The sequence below is a fragment of the Palaemon carinicauda genome, chromosome 1, assembly GCF_036898095.1.
Source record: "Palaemon carinicauda isolate YSFRI2023 chromosome 1, ASM3689809v2, whole genome shotgun sequence".
Classification (NCBI taxonomy): Eukaryota; Metazoa; Arthropoda; class Malacostraca; order Decapoda; family Palaemonidae; genus Palaemon; species Palaemon carinicauda.
Window position 1 is genome coordinate 302,951,599 of NC_090725.1, and position 19,481 is coordinate 302,971,079.

General features: G+C 41.4%; 1 protein-coding gene across 4 annotated transcripts in view; it reads right to left on the reverse strand.

Moving 5' to 3' along the window:
• The window catches only part of LOC137658387 (leukotriene A-4 hydrolase), a 124,655-nt gene that overhangs the window by 33,472 nt on the left and 71,702 nt on the right, over window positions 1-19,481 (reverse strand). For 3 of the 4 annotated variants that reach the window (XM_068393076.1, XM_068393092.1, XM_068393067.1), the window contains exons 8-11: window positions 16,735-16,941; window positions 4,646-4,790; window positions 3,266-3,440; window positions 39-156 (exon numbers count right to left, since the gene is read on the reverse strand). In XM_068393076.1, the coding sequence (XP_068249177.1) occupies window positions 39-156; window positions 3,266-3,440; window positions 4,646-4,790; window positions 16,735-16,941 (645 nt within the window). Of the gene's footprint in view, window positions 1-38; window positions 157-3,265; window positions 3,441-4,645; window positions 4,791-16,734; window positions 16,942-17,003; window positions 17,211-19,481 lie in introns of all 4 variants that reach the window. The other variant, XM_068393083.1, reaches the window with a different exon arrangement.

Consider the following 19,481-nt stretch of genomic DNA (forward strand, 5'->3'; position numbering starts at 1 on the left):
CAACAAAAGGCCAATCTCACTGAATGAGAACAACTAACCTGGTTAGATGACATATCATCCAAGTCACCCTTGCTAAATGGACAATCTTTTGAAGTATCCCAATTAACCCATCTTTGGCGCAAGTCAGTGCATACGGCAGCCAACGTATCATCGAATCTGTAAAAATCATACAAAATGAAGGCGTAAAGCCTAAAAACTAGAACATACCTGCATGGCACATGTCTGAATATCATAAATTTAGTAATGTATATGAAAAGAAAAATTTACTGCATATGGAAAGTAAAAATTTACGGCCAAATTTGTCAAATATACAGGATTTCAACTTTACCTACTAAATCCAGTAAACTCTTGCATAACTAAGGGAATTATGTACAATAAACACAATGGATAACAAAAATCTGATAAAAGATATCAGACCAGTTATTTGAAGCAATAAACTTTTCATCCAAGGTATGTTCATTGGCACTGCAGAAACTTGCATCAATACGATTCCCTAATCATTTATTGGCAACAACACAGGCCCCTTATATCATTAATAAATTTATTACTTTATAAAACAAGACAAAATGCTGAAATCCATCTTTCTATCTCCAAGGCAAATATTGATATTTCTCTCCTTTCACCTCCATTCTTTACTGTATTTCCTTATGGCAGAGAGAGAGAGAGAGAGAGAGAGAGAGAGAGAGAGAGAGAGAGAGAGAGAGAGAGAGAGAGAGAGAGAGAGAGAGAGAGAGAGAGAGTGTGTGTGTGTGTGTGTGTGTGTGTGTGTGTGTTACAAAGATTTTAGATATCTCAGACTTTTTAGTACGTCCACGGAGACTTCACTTGCTCTTGGGTTTGAAGTTTTTCTGATCTTGTCTAATTTATTCTTGAACTTGTTTACCGTGCTACTGTTTACTAGTAAAAGTATAAGAAACATTTTTGAGTTAAACAGGAAAAAATATTCCCCAGTTTGAGAGCCCTCTTGCCTGTCACAAGGCTTCAAAATGGAAATGATATCCAGTGTTGAAGTCAAATGATTGCTAATTCCTTCTCTTGTTAAGAGAGGGATTCTGCAGGACCTTGGTTTCCTGATCAATTTAGCAAAATCATGAATAATTCCAAGAAGGATGTTTCTTTGGCTTGGTCTTCAATGAAATATGGTGAATACCACAAGCCTTACAAAAGCATCTCAACAAAGATTTCTAAGCAAAGTCAGATTCTTTGTTTCAAGCTGCTTTTCTACCAGATTCTATCAGGCGGGAAATAAAAATTTTTGGCCTTATTCAGTTTGCCTCGATAGTTGACGGACCACTTGATTCAGTTACCTGGTCACTGCAAAAGAATTCTTAGGAAATGTACAAATACAATGCCAAATTCCTTGACAATTTTGGCCCCATTGGTCTCTCCTTTGATTATTATGATTATTCATACAGATGCACCCAAGTCGGGTTGTGGAGGTCATTCAGGAGACCTTTGTGTTTGGAAAATGATCCACACAGTTGCAACATTTCACATAAATGCCACAGCCACGCTGAAAGTTTTCACATGAACAAAAACAGTTGCACTACCTATCTGAATCTGCTGATGCAATCTTCTGAAGGGAAGACTCTCATTGCTGTAGTGTCTATCAGAATACCCAGGTACTTCATCCTTGCTTGGGTGTGAGACAAGAATTTTCAAGTTTTCCCATGATCCCCAGATCAAGACAAAAGGACAGCAGTCAATCTTGATCCTGCAACAACTGCCTCTTGGAAGATGCCACTCGTCAAGATACCTCAACATATGTATACCATTAAAGCTATGATCAAAGGGAACACTCATGTTAACACTTGAAAAACGGTGGACAGTCCGAAGAACAGGACTTTGAACTAATACACAGCACTCTCAAAGATGAAGAGGCAGTACTTTCTGTAGGACTGAGGGGTGGGTATTTGGAAATATGTGTGCATCGCATCCATCGAAAACATGAAGTCTTCCTTTCTAATGGCCAACCACGCGTTACTTTGTCTCCATGCTGAATGGAGTTTGCTGCAGGGGTCTTTTTCCTGCAACGAATTCCTCCTGAGGACTCAGCCCTACAGGAACTTAAGGGAGATACAGCCAGCCAAGAAACACCAGGAGAGGAAGGAGATACAAACTTTATTCAGCATCAGTTTCAGCGTAGCCAAAACTGATTCTGAAATGTTCTTAGCTTTCTCCTTCTTGCCAAACTCTGCCAACTACTAAGGCAGCCATAACTTACACTCATCACAGGGGATTACTGTGAAGTCATGTTTCTTGCAAAAGACAAAAATGATGGGGATTAACAGCAGTTTAGACATAAACCTTCTACACTTCTTACCATGTTAGGTTTACCCAGACATAACCACATATCTCTATACTTTTCCATTTATTCTGGAAAGGGATAGAGAAAATTAAAACAAACAAAATTTTTGAGAGGACGCAAGGGAACAATCCTTACTGTTTGCCAGTCTTGCCAACTAACAGGTGGGCAGAGCTTTTCCATCACGTTAGCAGTTATAACTACCTCGTTAAATTTCAATGGCCATTCCACCTTTAATGAGATCATAAAAAGACAATGATTTGTTGTGTAGGAATGATTGTCTATAAATTATAGGGGGTATATGGATAACACTAATGCAAATACAGTCAACCTTACTCAATTATAAGAGTTAATCATACACATACATAATCTGGACTTTTTACCAGTGTCATTTTCTAACAAAACAAAATTAATGTTATCAAAACTACAAAGTAGGTTTTGAATTAAATTAATTACGTGGACTACCTATGTGAAATAACTGCAAAAAAACTATGGGTTTAAATTTCTTATTTTTACTTCCTACTAAAATTCAAATGATTAATCTTGATCTCATATAGCTTGAAAATTTCTGAATCCATGTGTTTACTCAATAAAACTTAGCATAATATTTAACCCTTTTACCCCCAAAGGACGTACTGGTACATTTCACAAAACACATCCCTTTACCCCCATGGACGTACCGGTACGTCCTTGCAAAAAACTGCTATTTACGATTTTTTTTTTCTTTATAATTTTTTGAGAAATTTCAGGCATTTTCCAAGAGAATGAGACCAACCTGACCTCTCTATGACAAAAATTAAGGCTGTTAGAGCAATTTGAAAAATATATACTGCAAAATGTGCTTGAATAAAAAATAACCCCTGGGGGTTAAGGGTTGGAAAGTTCCAAATAGCCTGGGGGTAAAAGGGTTAATAAACTTATATCTGCATTTCAAGTTTCTCTAAATTTTATCATACTTACTCAGGTTTAACTGGGGGCATTCCAGGAGTATGCCACCACAAATTCCAGTCAACCTTTTCTAGCACAGTTTTCTTATCAGCAAAATACTCCAACAGGAACTCCTTGAATATGTCTGATGTAATGGATTTGTACTTGAATTTATCCAAATATGCTCTCAAGAAGGGTTCAAATTCACCTGCACAAGAGGAAAAATAGATTTAATAAAATAAAACTTTATTACCTAGTTCACCATTTTGAATAAAAAATACATTAAGAAAAGTTTTAATATCTGTTGAATTCATATCTTATATCTGGTGATGTTATATTTCCGGTGGAAACACAGCAGGCAATCGAGTGATTTCCTTTCAATAGGCTAATGATTAATATTAGTATTCCCATTATTGAAATATCAAGTACAGTATTGATAACAGGTTTTTCGTGGGTCTGTATCTCTTGTTATGAGTACTACTCTGCGTAAATTTGACTTTACGCTAGTTTTATTTCATCTCTGATAGCAGATCAATATTTATCTAATGAAAGTACACTATTGTGACATTTTTTTGGAAATGGTATATTTTCTCTTACATTATAAAAATCAAATACTTTTGCTTAGTAAGTTAGAATTTTCTTTTATTTCTTACAAGAAAAAAATAAAAGGGTTTTACATATTTTACAAGCCATTCTTTGTAGTTCACATCACATGTCCTTTGATGTCATATTTCTGGCGGAAGGCGCACTGGCAAACTGAGTGATTTCTTTTCGGTGTGTTACCGAGTAACCTTAATATTACCATCATCAAAACATCAAGTAACAATACCAAGTGTTTCAGTGGTCTGTATCAGTAGTAATGAGAACAGTACTACTTATCATAAATTTAAGAAAAGAAGTAAATCCGATGATGTCATATTTCTGGCGGATGGTAAGTGCCAATTCAAGTGATTTCCTTTCGGAGTAATATTAGTATTCCCAGAACCAAAACATCGAGTGATAATATCAAGAATTTCTAATAATCCTTCTTCCCCATCCCCAACTGTTCTACACATTACAAAATCCAAGAGGAGGATAAACAATATAGGTGACAACACATTCCCTTGGAGTACTCTGCTGATCACTGGGAATTCCTTTGATAGGACTCCACTAACATTAAACTTTGTACTTCCTATTCTCATGAACAAACTTAATTAGACTTACATATTTAAGAGGAACTCATAATAACACAAGACCCTCCACATTGCTGTACATGTCTTAAAATGAAAATTTGGTCAGTACAACTACATTTTCTAGCTTAAGGCTAAAGATACCCTTTTTTTCCATAAATGCAGTATCTATAGTGTAAGGGTCTTCTAACCATTTTGACTTTCTAAAAAATTCCGAGGAAAAATGAAACTATACAATACATACCAGGTCCACCCACAAGCGACTCAAGGTACCAGAGGAAAGTATGTCCCTTTTCGTAAGGCACAGTAGAGAATGCATCATCAGGATCTACTCCAGTTAGATCAGGGATCAAGCAAGTTAAAGGATCCTTTTCTCCCCTTGCTTGGATCTGGAAGTAAAAAGAATCAACAGCTCTAAACTTCAAAGGTATTTAATAATTATTTGAAAGATAGTGTTGTGTTGAATAAACTTAAGTTAAAATTTCTTTTTCACAAACACTCAATAGTCATATATAGCTCAAATTACAGTCATAATGCCCCAAGATATGTCAAACTTGGAAATAATTAGTATTTTTTCTAACCACACAAACCTTAAGCTTTATACTATGGATATATATTTTGGTGACACTTGAAACTAGCTGTGAAACTTTTTGCAAGATGCTACTAATCTCCGCTAGTTAGCAGGGGTAGAACAACCACCCAGCTCACACACACAGCAGCCAACACTAGCCAGTTTGCAATTACAAGCAGGACTTACTGGGGGTAGGTGATGGCGGGCCAGTAGATGTAAAGAGCTCCAGGTTTGTATGGTTAGAAAAACACTATTTCCAAATTTGTCATTTATTCCCGCACCAAATACAAACCTTTCAGCTCTTTACTATGGAGACTCACATTTAGGTGGATGGATGTCCAAGACCAAATGGCTGGTCATTGACCTGGGACACAACTCTTGTGCTTTGCGGGAGTTGTGGAAGAGTACTGTACACCCTATCACCTCGCTAACCCTCAATGAGATAACATTCTGAGCAATTGTGCAAAGGTGTGAAACTAAGCAATGTGACTCGGCTAGGTAAGACTTAACCTCGAGCTACACTCCTCTTATCTGGTCGTTGCCAAATTCCTACCTCGCTGGGAGATCGGGGACATAACAAATATACATGCATATAGCAGGTTACACAAGGGATGATGATACCCACCTGCAATCAGAGGAGGACAGCTTGCGGAGTTCCCCGGCTAACTCAAACCCCAAGCGAGAGGAGAATGAAAGACTAAATCCCAGTCGTACGTACATTCATACTAGACTTACAACCGGGTAACATCTGCCCTCAACCGACTGCTACCTATCCTACGAGGGAGCCGAGGTGTTACCGAGCATTGTGCAGCCACCACAGGACCTATGGAGAATGTGTCAAGGCTCCTGTGGGTTACGTCTTCCATGTAGTAGGCGGTGAATGTAATCTGACATTTCCACATGCCCGCTTCTAAAAACATGTGTTATACTGAAGTTCTTTTTAAACACTAGGAATGTGCTAATACCCCTGACATCATGAGCTCTATACGGTGAAGAGGGATCGAGTCCATTTGGAGGGCTTGTTCAATCACATTCCTGATCCAGGAGGAGATTGAATTCTTTGTAACTCTCCTCTTAACCCTGCCCGTACTGACAAACAGTCTACAGTATTGATTTGTGGCCAAGCTCAAACATTCCATTTCAGGTATTACCTCACTGCCCTAACAAAGCATAACAACAGCTGATCTGGGTCACTTGTTACAGTACGGAGACTCTCAACCCGGAAGGGCCCGAATCTAGGATCCTCTACAGCCGGATTTCGAGTCTTTGCAATAAACTCACTTCCCCTCATCCCCTTGAATGAGCTGTCATAGGACAGACAGTGTAGCTCGCCGACTCTTTTAGCAGAGGCCAGGGGTAACAGGAAAACCGTCTTTAGCGTCAAGGTCACGATTTGAGGACAGATTAAATGGTTCATAAGGAACTCCTTTCAGGGATTGCAGTACACGTACTTCATTCCACGGAGGCGGTCCGACTTCCGACTGAGGGCAAGACAGCTCGAAACTTTGTGAGGAGAGATAATCCCATAGAGGAGAAAAAGTTAACTCTGTTTAGCTTAAAGGCAAGGCTTAAGGCAGAGCGATAGACTTTCACCACTGACACTGAACATAGTTTCTCCTCCCTGAGGTAAAACAAAAACTGTTATTATAGTTAGCCCTCCTTTATCGCGGGTTCAATCTTTACGAATTCGGTCATTAGTGATACAGAAAACCGTATAACATATTAAAAAAATCTCTTACTCATGGTTTCGCAATAATAACTCTTGTAGGCCGAGTTTTCAAACCAACCGTGCAAAGTAGAGCAACCCAGCGTTAAAGCTCATCACATGTAAATTATTCAGTGATAAAGCCTATGTATAGCAATTCTAATAAAGTAATAAAAATGATTAAAAGAAGTTCATACATACATTATGTTTAAGTAATATATGATATATAGTATATGATAATATATAATGCTGATAAAAATAAAATATGAATTACTATACAGTTAAAAAACATGTCAATCTCTTTCCCTAATCTCTGAATTTTCCTATTTTATGACTCTAGTTAGGAGGTAAATCAGTTGTTGTTTGCAGATGATACTGTACTGGTTGCAGACGCGGAGGAAAAGCTTGGCCGATTAGTGACAGAATTTGGAAGGGTGTGTGAAAGAAGGAAGTTGAGAGTTAATGTGGGTAAGAGTAAGGTTATGAGATGTACGAGAAGGGAAGGTGGTGCGAGGTTGAATGTCATGTTGAATGGAGAGTTGTTTGAGGAGGTGGATCAGTTTAAGTAATTGGGGTCTGTTGTTGCAGCAAATGGTGGAGTGGAAGCAGATGTATGTCAGGGAGTGAATGAAGGATGCAAAGCGTTGGGGGCAGTTAAGGGAGTAGTAAAAAATAGAGGGTTGGGCATGAATGTAAAGAGAGTTCTGTATGAGAAAGTGATTGTACCAACTGTGATGTATGGATCGGAGTTGTGGGGAATGAAAGTGATGGAGAGACAGAAATTGAATGTGTTTGAGATGAAGTGTCTAAGGAGTATGGTTGGTGTATCTCGAGTAGATAGGGTTAGGAACAAAGTAGTGAGGGTGAGAACGGGTGTAAGAAATGAGTTAGCAGCCAGAGTGGATATGAATGTGTTGAGGTGGTTTGGCCTTGTTGAGAGAAAGTAAAATGGCTGTCTGCTAAAGAAGGTGATGAATGCAAGAGTTGATGGGAGAAGTACAAGAGGAAAGCCAAGGTTTGGGTGGATGGATGGAGTGAAGGAAGCTCTGGGTGATAGGAGGATAGATGTGAGAGAGGCAAGAGAGCGTGCTAGAAATAGGAATGAATGGCGAGCGATTGTGACGCAGTTCCGGTAGGCCCTGCTGCTTCCTCCGGGGAAGGGGATTCAGCGTTATGAAGCTTCTTCTGCGGGGGAGGGTGGGCTGTGGCACACTAGCAGTACCAGCCGAACTCGGTCGAGTCCCTTGTCAGGCTGGAAGGAACGTAGAGAGGAGAGGTCCCCTTTTTTGTTTCATTTGTTTGATGTCGGCTACCCCCAAAATTTGGGGAAGTTTGATCGATTTAAAGTTTTCAGGTATATGTATGTATGTATGATTCTAGTTGACAATAACTTTATATACACAATTATAAGTTTTTCTGGATAATATATGAACTCTGAATGTCACCTCAAATTATATTGTTGGCCTCTCCATTAAACGTAAAATTCTATACAGATCTTTATATATTAGCAGCCTATCCACTGAACATTTACAACATAAACACTCTCTAAAACCAAAGGAAGGCATACTCTTCCATAAATTAGACTATAAAATTAACTCACTATCATCTTAGACATTTGTTTGACATGCCTAAATCACATGAACTTCTCATGACACCTGTTATATTGAAACAAGACTGAGCTGCTAATATGTTTCTGTAAATGATTCAAGTATACAGAATATCAAAATACTGTATCCCCTAACTCTCTTAAAATCAAACTGTTAAGAGTTTGAAAAAAAAAAATAAAAAAAATTACAAATTATGTTTCTCTACGTTATTAAGATTTATACACAAGGGAGACCATCTAAGATAAGACACAAAATATTCCCTCCCTGTGAACACAGGATGAAGGAGCCAAGTAACTGAATCACAGACTACATGATACCAAACACAAAGTATTATAATTAACTTTATGTTGAATGTAGATTTTTTTTCCCAAAAAGCCAGAAATTACATATCTAGTAAGATACATTAATATGAGAAAACCAGGTTTCACACATAACCAGAACTATCTTCTCTAACTCTACCATGATGCAATTATCTGTAGCATGACCTATCATGTACACAGGTTAAGGTCTACACTTCTAAGGGCCTTTACATGAAATTTATAGAAGGTAGCTGAATCTCTATTGCATCGTATGTTAGAAAATTACCCAAATTATTTGAGTTAAACTGATTATTATAAAATATGCATTTTTCCTCCCCTTAAATATGTTATTTTTATTAGTAAAATAAATTTTTGAATATACTTACCCGATAATCATGTAGCTGTCAACTCCGTTGCCCGACAGAATTCTATGGAGGGATACGCCAGCTATCACAATACTAGAAGGGGGTGTACTTACCAGCGCCACCTGTGGCCAGGTACTATAGTACTTCTTGTTGACACCTCCTCAATTTTTCCTCGGTCCACTGGTTCTCTATGGGGAGGAAGGGAGGGTCGATTAAATCATGATTATCGGGTAAGTATATTCAAAAATTTATTTTACTAATAAAATTAACATTTTTCAATATTAAACTTACCCGATAATCATGTAGCTGATTCACACCCAGGGGGGTGGGTGAAAACCAGTGTACAAGATTAAAGGATAGCTAAGTATCCCATATTTCATATAACAGTTATCTCAAATAACAATGAAATAATAAGTACCTGGTAAGGAAGTCGAATTGAACCGTTACTCTGCCTCTTTTTTAAGTTCGTCTTCCTTACTGAGCGCAGCGTTCCTCTTGGAGGCTGAATCAACCCAAAGGTGCTAAAGTATATAGGGTTGCAACCCCTACTAAAGGACCTCTACAAAACCTCTAACCCAGGCGCTTCTCAAGAATGAATAGACCACCCGCCAAATCAAAAGGATGCGGAAGGCTTCTTAGCCTACCGTAACAACCATAAAAACAACAATAAAAGCATTCAAGAGAAAGGTTAAAAAAGGTTATGGGATTAAGGGAATGTAGTGGCTGAGCCCTCACCTACTACTGCACTCGCTGCTACGAATGGTCCCAGGGTGTAGCAGTTCTCGTAAAGAGACTGGACATCTTTAAGATAAAATGATGCAAACACTGACTTGCTCCTCCAATAGGTTGCATCCATTATGCTCTGCAGAGAACGGTTTTTATTAAAGGCCATCGAAGTAGCTACGGCTCTTACTTCGTGGGTCCTTACCTTCAGCAATGCAAGGTCTTCCTCCTTTAAGTGAGAATGGGCTTCTCTAATCAGAAGCCTTATATAATACGAAACCCCGTTCTTGGACATGGGCCTCGAAGGTTTCTTGATGGCACACCATAAGGCTTCTGACTGTCCTCGAATAGGTTTAGACCTCTTAAGATAATACTTGAGAGCTCTGACAGGGCAAAGAACTCTCTCTAGTTCGTTACCTACCATGTTGGAGAGGCTAGGTATTTCAAACGATCTAGGCCAAGGACGTGAAGGAAGTTCGTTCTTTGCTAGGAATCCGAGCTGAAAAGAACATGTTGCAGATTCGGTCGTGAAACCAATGTTCTTGCTGAAGGCATGAACCTCACTGACTCTCTTAGCTGTTGCAAGGCAGACGAGAAACAGAGTCTTGAGGGTAAGGTCCTTGAAGGAAGCTGACTGGAGAGGTTCGAACCTAGGTGACATAAGGAACCTTAAGACTACGTCTAGGTTCCAGCCTGGAGTGGATAGACGACGCTCTTTAGACGTCTCAAAAGACTTAAGAATGTCTTGAAGGTCCTTGTTGGAAGAAAGGTCCAAACCTCTGTGGCGGAGAACTGAAGCCAACATACTCCTATACCCTTTAATCGTAGGGGCTGAAAGGGATCTCTCATTCCTAAGATGTAGAAGGAAGTCAGCTATTTGGGTCACAGAGGTATTGGTAGAGGATATTGAATTGGCTCTACACCAGCTCCGGAAGACTTCCCACTTAGATTGGTAGACTCTACGAGTGGAAACCCTTCTTGCTCTGGCAATCGCACTGGCTGCCTCCTTCGAAAAGCCTCTAGCTCTAGCGAATCTTTCGACAGTCTGAAGGCAGTCAGCCGAAGAGCGTGGAAGTTTGGGTGCAACCTGTCTACGTGAGGTTGACGTAGAAGGTCCACTCTTAGAGGTAGAGTCCTGGGGATGTCGACTAGCCATTGAAGTACCTCTGTGAACCATTCTCTTGCAGGCCAAAGGGGAGCAACCAGCGTCAGCCGTGTCCCTTCGTGCGAGATGAATTTCTGCAGAACTTTGTTTATTATCTTGAACGGTGGGAATGCGTAAAGGTCGAGATGTGACCAGTTCAGTAGAAAAGCATCCACATGAACTGCTGCAGGGTCTGGAACAGGGGAACAGTACAGCGGAAGTCTCTTGGTTATGGAGGTGGCAAACAGATCTATGGTAGGTTGACCCCACAAGGTCCAAAGTCTGTTGCACACACTCTTGTGGAGGGTCCATTCCGTGGGAATGACCTGATTCCTTCTGCTTAGGCGATCTGCTGAGACGTTCATATTGCCCTGAATGAACCTCGTGACCAGAGTGAGGTTTAGACCTTTTGACCAAATGAGGAGGTCCCTTGCGATCTCGTATAGGCTCCTCGAATGGGTCCCTCCTTGCTTGGAGATGTAAGCCAAGGCTGTGGTGTTGTCTGAGTTCACCTCCACCACTTTGCCTAGCAGGAGGGACTTGAAGTTCAGCAGGGCTAAATGAACTGCTAGTAGCTCCTTGCAGTTGATGTGGAGTAATCCCTGTTCCTCGTTCCACGTTCCCGAGCATTCCCGTCCGTTCAAGGTCGCACCCCAGCCCGAGTCCGATGCATCTGAGAAGAGATGAAGATTGGGGGTCTGAATAGCCAACGATAGGCCCTCCCTGAGAAGGAGATTGTTCTTCCACCACAGGAGAGTGGTCTTCATCTCTTGGGTGATTGGGATAGAGACTGCTTCGAGAGTCGAACCCTTGTCCCAATGAGCTGCAAGATGGAATTGAAGAGGGCGGAGGTGGAGTCTCCCTAGCTCGACGAACAGGGCCAGTGATGAAAGGGTCCCTGTGAGACTCATCCACTGTCTCACCGAGCAACTGCTCCTCTTCAGCATGCTCATGATGCACTCTAGGGCTTGGCTTATCCTGGGGGCCGATGGAAAAGCCCGAAAATCCTGACTCCGAATCTCCATTCCCAGGTACACAATGGATTGGGAGGGAATGAGCTGAGACTTTTCTATGTTGACTAACAGACCCAGTTCTCTGATTAAGTCCAAAGTCCAGTTGAGATTCTCCAGACAGCGACGACTCGTGGAGGCTCTCAACAGCCAGTCGTCTAAGTAGAGGGAGGCTCTGATGTCCGATAAGTGTAGGAATTTTGCTATATTCCTCATCAGATGAGTGAACACCATAGGAGCTGTGCTTAGGCCAAAACACAGGGCTTGGAATTGGAAGACAACCTTTCCAAAAACGAATCTCAGGAAAGGTTGGGAGTCTGGATGAATAGGAACGTGAAAGTAGGCATCTTTCAAGTCCAACGAGACCATCCAGTCCTCCTGCCTGACCGCTGCTAGGACCGACTTCGTCGTCTCCATCGTGAACGTCTGCTTGGTGACATACGCGTTGAGCGCGCTGACGTCCAGCACCGGTCTCCAACCTCCTGTCTTCTTGGCCACAAGAAAGAGACGGTTGTAGAAGCCCGGGGATTGATGGTCCCGGACTATAACCACTGCCTTCTTCTGCACAAGTAGCGACACCTCCTGGTGCAATGCTAGCCTCTTGTCCTCTTCTTTGTAGTTGGGAGAGAGGTTGATGGGAGATGTGGTCAGAGGTGGTTTGAGGCAGAATGGAATCCTGTAACCGTCCCTCAGCCAACTGACAGACTGGGCGTCTGCACCTCTCTTCTCCCAGGCTTGCCAGAAGATCTTGAGTCTGGCTCCTACTGCTGTCTGGAGATGCGGAGAGTCAGTTTTTTCCTTTAGATGTCTTGGAGCCTTTCCTAGACTTGCTCCTGGAAGAGTCTGGACGGGAGCTTCCTCGGCTGGGGGCTCTACCACGAAAGGGCGGTATGAACCTCGTAGCAGGGGTATCAGCCACTGGGGAGCGATAAGTCCTGGGGACTGAGGTAGCAACCTTAGACTTACGAGCCGATGAGGCTACAAGATCGTGTGTGTCCTTTTGTATCAGGGCAGCAGACAAGTCCTTAACCAGCTCTTCGGGGAAGAGGAACTTCGAGAGCGGAGCAAAAAGGAGTTGCGACCTTTGACAAGGTGTAATGCTGGAGGAAAGGAAGGTACACAGCTGTTCCCTTTTCTTCAGAACCCCTGATACAAACATCGACGCAAGCTCACCAGATCCATCCCTAATGGCCTTATCCATGCAGGACATTAATAGCATGGCAGAATCCTTGTCCGCAGGGGAGGTCTTCTTGCTGAGGGCCCCCAGGCACCAGTCTAGAAAGTTGAACATCTCAAATGCTCTAAATACTCCCTTCAGTAAGTGATCAAGGTCTGAGAAGGTCCAGCAAACCTTAGAGCGCCTCATTGCAGTTCTCCGAGGCGAGTCTACCAGACTTGAGAAGTCAGCCTGGGCAGAGGCAGGTACTCCCAAGCCTGGTGCTTCTCCTGTGGCATACCAAACGCTCGCTTTCGAAGTGAGCTTAGTCGGAGGGAACATGAAAGAAGTTTTGCCAAGGTGTTGCTTAGTCTGCAGCCACTCCCCTAAGATCCTTAACGCTCTCTTAGAGGACCTTGCTAGGACTAGCTTAGTATAGGTGGACTTAGCTTGCTGTATGCCCAGCGAAAACTCAGATGGCGGAGAGCGGGGAATAGCAGAGACAAAGTGGTCTGGGTAAACCTCCCTAAGCAGAGCCAAGACCTTACGAAAGTCAATAGACTGTGGAGAAGGCTTGGATTCATCCACGTCTGACGAGGGATCCAGGTGTGCCGCCTCATCATCAGAAGCCTCATCACCAGAGTGTAGCGAAGAGATCGGACAAGAATGCTGAACAGCAGAGTCAGAACGAGTAGGAACAATATTAGTGGTTTCCTCTTCAAGTAACTGTTGAGGGAAAACCTGAGGCTCAGACTGCAAAGGCTGAATAAAAGACGAAGCAGAAGGAAGGCGCATGGGTGGAGGAGGCTGACTCCTAGCATGAGTGGTTGAACCCAAGGGTTGCGCTTGCTGAGCGGTTGGCGGAAGCGGAGTAGCAAGTTCCTGTTCCTGTGGTGTGAGCGGAGCGCGATGAGGTAGAGGCTGCGCAGAACAAGGTAAATGTCTCGCAAGCTGAGGCTCCTGAGGCGCAAGGCTAAGGTGTTGTGGTGCTTGCCTTGTGGAGGGTTGAGCTCGCTGCAGCGAGAGCTGAGGAGACTGACTCATGGACGGGAGAGGTTGTTGTACCTCAACCGAGTGTTGCATCACTGGTGGAGCAGCAAGTGGAGGCGGAGGAAGAGAGGTATAATCCTCCTGATCCCATTGTAAAGGTTGCCTTAAGGAAGGCGGAGGCTGAACACCACTGGGAACAGCAAACTCAGAACGTGGCTCAACATCGTACGCCTGGCAGGTGGTACTGCGATCAGGCGGAGCGAGCGCAGGCGGAGCGAGCGCAGGCGGAGGGAGTGTAGGCGGAGGCGGAGGCGCAACACTCTCAGCCCGACACTCACGCATCAAGTCCGAAAGCTGTGCTTGCATGGACTGTAGTAGAGTCCACTTGGGGTCGGCAGAAACTACAGTAGGCTGAGGTAAAGCCTTAACAGTCGAGCTCTGTTGTGGCAGAACCTTACTCCTCTTGGGCGGAGTGCAGTCGACTGATGACTGCGGCGAGTCAGAGCTGAGCCAATGACTGCAACCTGGCTGAGCACTCGCGGACTGGACTCTGCGTTTAAGTGGTCTCGAGACCTGAGTCCAACGTTTCTTCCCTGACAGTTGATCAGCGGACGAGAAAAAGACGGGCTCAATCGTCTGCAGGTGGGAGTGACGGTCTTTGGAAGACACGCCCGCAACCACCGAGGATACTTCTGTGCGCCGAACAAGGCCTGCCGAACCCTTATGCCCTTCGACATTGCTTCTCCCCTGGGCTTGGGAGCTTGCAAGAGGTCCCGGACTGGGAGGACGACTGGCTCGCACAGAAGTATCCTCACGCACCACACTGACACTGGCACTAGCACTTGGCACTGCACTGACACTAGCACTCGTCACAGCACTGGCACTAATTCCACCCACTGCACTCTTGACCTTAAGCTCCTTGACTTCGGCCAAAAGAGACTTATGATCACTTACCACTGACTCTACTTTATCGCCTAAGGCCTGAATAGCACGCAAAACAACAGACATATCAGGCGGAGGGCAAATAGTAGGTTCGGGGGTAGCCACTACAGGGGTAGGAAAAGGTAGGGGATCATGAGGTGAGGAAAAAAGTGAAGAGTGAGAAGAACTCCTCCTAACTCTACCTCTCTCTAACTTAGTTGAATATTTCATAAGACGGACAAATTCAAGTTCCGAAAGTCCGGCGCATTCCTCACATCGATTTTCTAACTGACAGGGCCTGTCCCTACAGTCAGAACAAGCGGTGTGAGGATCTACCGAGGCCTTCGGAATACGCCTATTGCAAGACCTACATCGTCTATGGGAGGGGGCTTGCGAAATGTCAGACATCTTGAATCCAAAGAGTTAGCCAAAGGGGGTTCCAAAATCAAGCAAAAGATCGTTAATCGTTAATCAGGACTATATAAAAGCTATCTAGCTAATATAAGAAGGTTTCCAGTAAAGCGACAGCCGAAATCTGAGAGAATACTTCACCAATTAGCCGTGAAAATACTCGAAGATCATAAGCGTATCCCAGAACGTCTTGCCGGAAGCACGACAGAGGAAAAATTGAGGAGGTGTCAACAAGAAGTACTATAGTACCTGGCCACAGGTGGCGCTGGTAAGTACACCCCCTTCTAGTATTGTGATAGCTGGCGTATCCCTCCATAGAATTCTGTCGGGCAACGGAGTTGACAGCTACATGATTATCGGGTAAGTTTAATATTGAAAAACAGTAATATTCATGCTACATTCTATAGTTACTGGCATCCACAATCTCATCACTATTCTTCATGAAAGAGTAGTCTGGCAACAAGAAGCCTTTACTAGGTCTCTTATGAGCCTATAAAAGCCTGTATTAACATTATTGTTCGATAAAACAAGCTAATTGTTATACAAGCAGAAGAAATTGGGCAGTAGTCTGTTGTTCTCAGCAGCTTAACTGTATTCAAAATGCACATCTACTAAGAGAGGAGCTATACAGTAGGAAACCTCATTTACCAGTGTAACTTTAGTATATGAAGGCTTATTATTTTCAATAGACAAATCTGAAACCTTATTAGAATAATTACAAACATCATGTTAATAAAAATTATAGATAAATTAGGAAGCCGTACTTTAATAACATTTGTCTCATTCCCAACTCTATTCTACTCTCATCCATTTACCTGGACCTAAATACCAAAGTTGTCCATAGTTTGTGTCAGGCAAATGGTTGGGGTTTCCCTGCCTCTATTTTGTTACTACAATCTAATTAACAATTCAAATATCCACTAGCCTAGTGGAATTCTTCCATATTTTCTCTCTTACCTGTATCTTCCTGTCTATTACATTTAGGTTCTATCATGAACCCTTGTCCATTGACACATTTTACTGTTTTTCTAAACAATTTGGCAAATGAATATAATTTAAAATTAGAGTAAACATACTTTGCTACTCCAGCTCATAATTCTGAAACAAAATTACCAATATTTTACCAATATATGAAAAATATCAAATGAAATAGAGCTGGAAAGGCCGGTACTGTTTTTTGTAGACGAAAAAAAATGTATGATTTTTCTGATACAACACTACCTGCTGTTGATGTTCCTCTAATGGTACCATCTTTTGGGATGACTAGGCATCACGAGAAGGGGAGGCAGGGAAGGTAGAGGGAGGTTTTTCTATTCTTTATTTAGAGTTTGGGAATCCAGTAGCTTTGAGGATATTAGCATGATGAATACTAGGCAAGATTCCTTGAAATAAGACGTCTTTTACTTTTAATATAACCAATAGTGGACTCACACAGTCGACCAAATCCTTCCATCCTCCTAGGGCAGAGAAGTCTCTGTGTAGTTTTCCATGCATACGACCTTCAATCTTACGCTGCACAAACATTGTGAACCCTTCATTCAGCCAGAAGTGTTCCCACTGGGAATTTGTAATTAAGTTACCCGTCCAAGAGTGGGATATTTCATGGATGACTACATCAGCCAGTGAACGATCTCCTGCCTGCAGAGGACAAAAGGATGCCATGGTAAAATCTACAAAAAAAAAAATTAAAAAGTACTTACACATTCTGTTAAGCTATTCCATCCACCTATAGAAGAAAAAGATCTGGCACTTATTCCCTGAAGTTCTCCTACAATTTTCCTTTCTATGAACTTTGTAAAACCTTCATTGAGCCAGAAATGTTCCCAGTTTGCATTTGTGACCAAATTTCCAGTCCAGCTGTGTGTTATTTCATGAACTACAACATCAGCCAAAGATCTGTCCCCTGCCTTATCATGAGGAGCAAAGGAAAGAGAGAAATAATGATTTAAATACTTGCGTGGATATTTCAGTTCAATTTTGCAGCAGTTCATGCTCAAATTTAAATATACTGTTTAAAATAATGGAATTACAAAGTAAATAAAAAATTAAAATGGTACCCATTTTTTCAATGCATACTGTTCAAACTGTTCTTACCTAGGACAACAAAATGATGGGCTTTTGCCTACACCACATGGTTAACCCTATCACTACAAGGATGTGGATAGCACCCCCTGTGTAGCTGCATACAAGAATTTTCACTATCGGATAAGCATGCACACTTACTCGATGATAACCTACATTTCCATGTGTATTTGTTTTGCTGCTGATTACAGAATAGAGGTTTTCTAAAGTTTTTTTTTATATATATATATATGTATATATATATTTTACTCTACACAACCAAATGAGCATGGCACTTTCATGTACTTTTCCTTTGAAAAATTCTTTCCATTCATTCATTTTTTAGAAATTTGTTGTTACATCACTCTAAATAACAATAATGCACTGTGGTTCTGCTTGTAAAACAGCTTTATATTCATTTTGAAGTGATTATGCGATTGCATAATTATTCCACAATAGCTGGTAGTCAAAAGATATAAAACTGCTCATTGGTAATGGACCTTACATTACACACAAATGTAGAGAATATAGATGTTTGTTTCCTTTGACACACAAAGTCTACAATAATGTATAATCATAAGGCATACGGTTAACAAAAAACTTATCTTCTGAAGACAAAGAGAGAGAGAGAGAGAGAGAGAGAGAGAGAGAGAGAGAGAGAGAGAGAGAGAGAGAGAGAGAGAGAGAGAGAGAGATTTAGTTCATTAGACAAATAAATTAGTCTGTTCTTCTGTTGACCCACCTTATGTGAGACACAGGCTCCTTTTGAAATATGAGTAATTACTGGATAATTCCAGTTTTTAACATTTCAGAGGCTTGGGAATAGGAAATATGTAGTCACTCTTACATGTAAAATACTGCGTATAATGTCAATAAATGGATATACTGTAATTAAAGTAAAAAACTAACTTCTACTTGCTAAAACAATGGACAATATTTGTGAAGTCTACTGTATATATCTAAGACATGAAAATAATATTTCGTAGAGATGATAGCCGAGAAAATAAGGAATGAAATAAGAAAAAAAAAATCTTGTCATCTGTCATCATGTTTACAGCTATCCAGGTTATAAATGTAATCATTGCTACCAATATTGAGGAAATTTCATACGATCTATTAAATGAAAATAGAGGATGAATGAAGGAATTTGGAAATCTATAACAAAATAAGAGGAAAATTTATATGGATTAAAAAATGTTCAGGTAATTATGGATACAGTAGTACTGTATGGAGATAATTTAGTGTAATTTTAGATATAACTTTGTGATAGAATATGACCAAACAACACCTCGCAACAACTTGCATGACTGGTGTGTTGAGAGGCATTGTGCGGGGAGGCAGAGGGGGAGAGCAACACAGCTACAGTATGTCTCACTTTAGAGTACTTCCTTTATGCTTGGATCATATATGCCAACATAGAAATACATGTTCACTGAAATAAACATTACATAATCCTGAATGAAAACTATAATCTCTAGTGTCTCAATTGGTGGTGGGGCGAGATGTAAGAAGAGCTACGTTTCTAAGCTGGGGGATGTCGGGTATGTGAGAATAATGCTTCAATTATGGAACATAGCTATTGCCTAAAGAAAGTTGAGTGATTACTGTATGCATGGTAACCTAAACACACACTAAAATAGCCCTTACACAATCAGGAATGAAGGCTAGAATCCTAAAGTCTTGTTGGTTGGCTGAAGAAAGTAGGAGGGGCTAAAATCAAGAGGAAGATCTATTTTAGTGAAATATCCCTTAGATGTAATATTCACCTATGTGTTGTACTCTTTGGTAGGATAAAAATTATTTTAATTTCCATAGGGATAATATTTGTATATGTATGTTACACACAATTGTATCTGACATGTTTTGAAGTTCCATGTACGTCATCGTAGTGAAGGGGTTAAAAAGCTACTCGTAATGATCTCAAACTCCATCCTACAAGTAACCACTCTATTTTCTATTTAAATAACCCAAAAGAATAACTTAATTGACTCCTATCCTATTCTTTCTTGAGGATTACTATCCAATCCTTAATTCTTTCCACAACCATTAACCTCTATCCTTTAAGAATCAAATGCCTCATCCACTAAAGGACCACACATACATAGGTACCTGACACT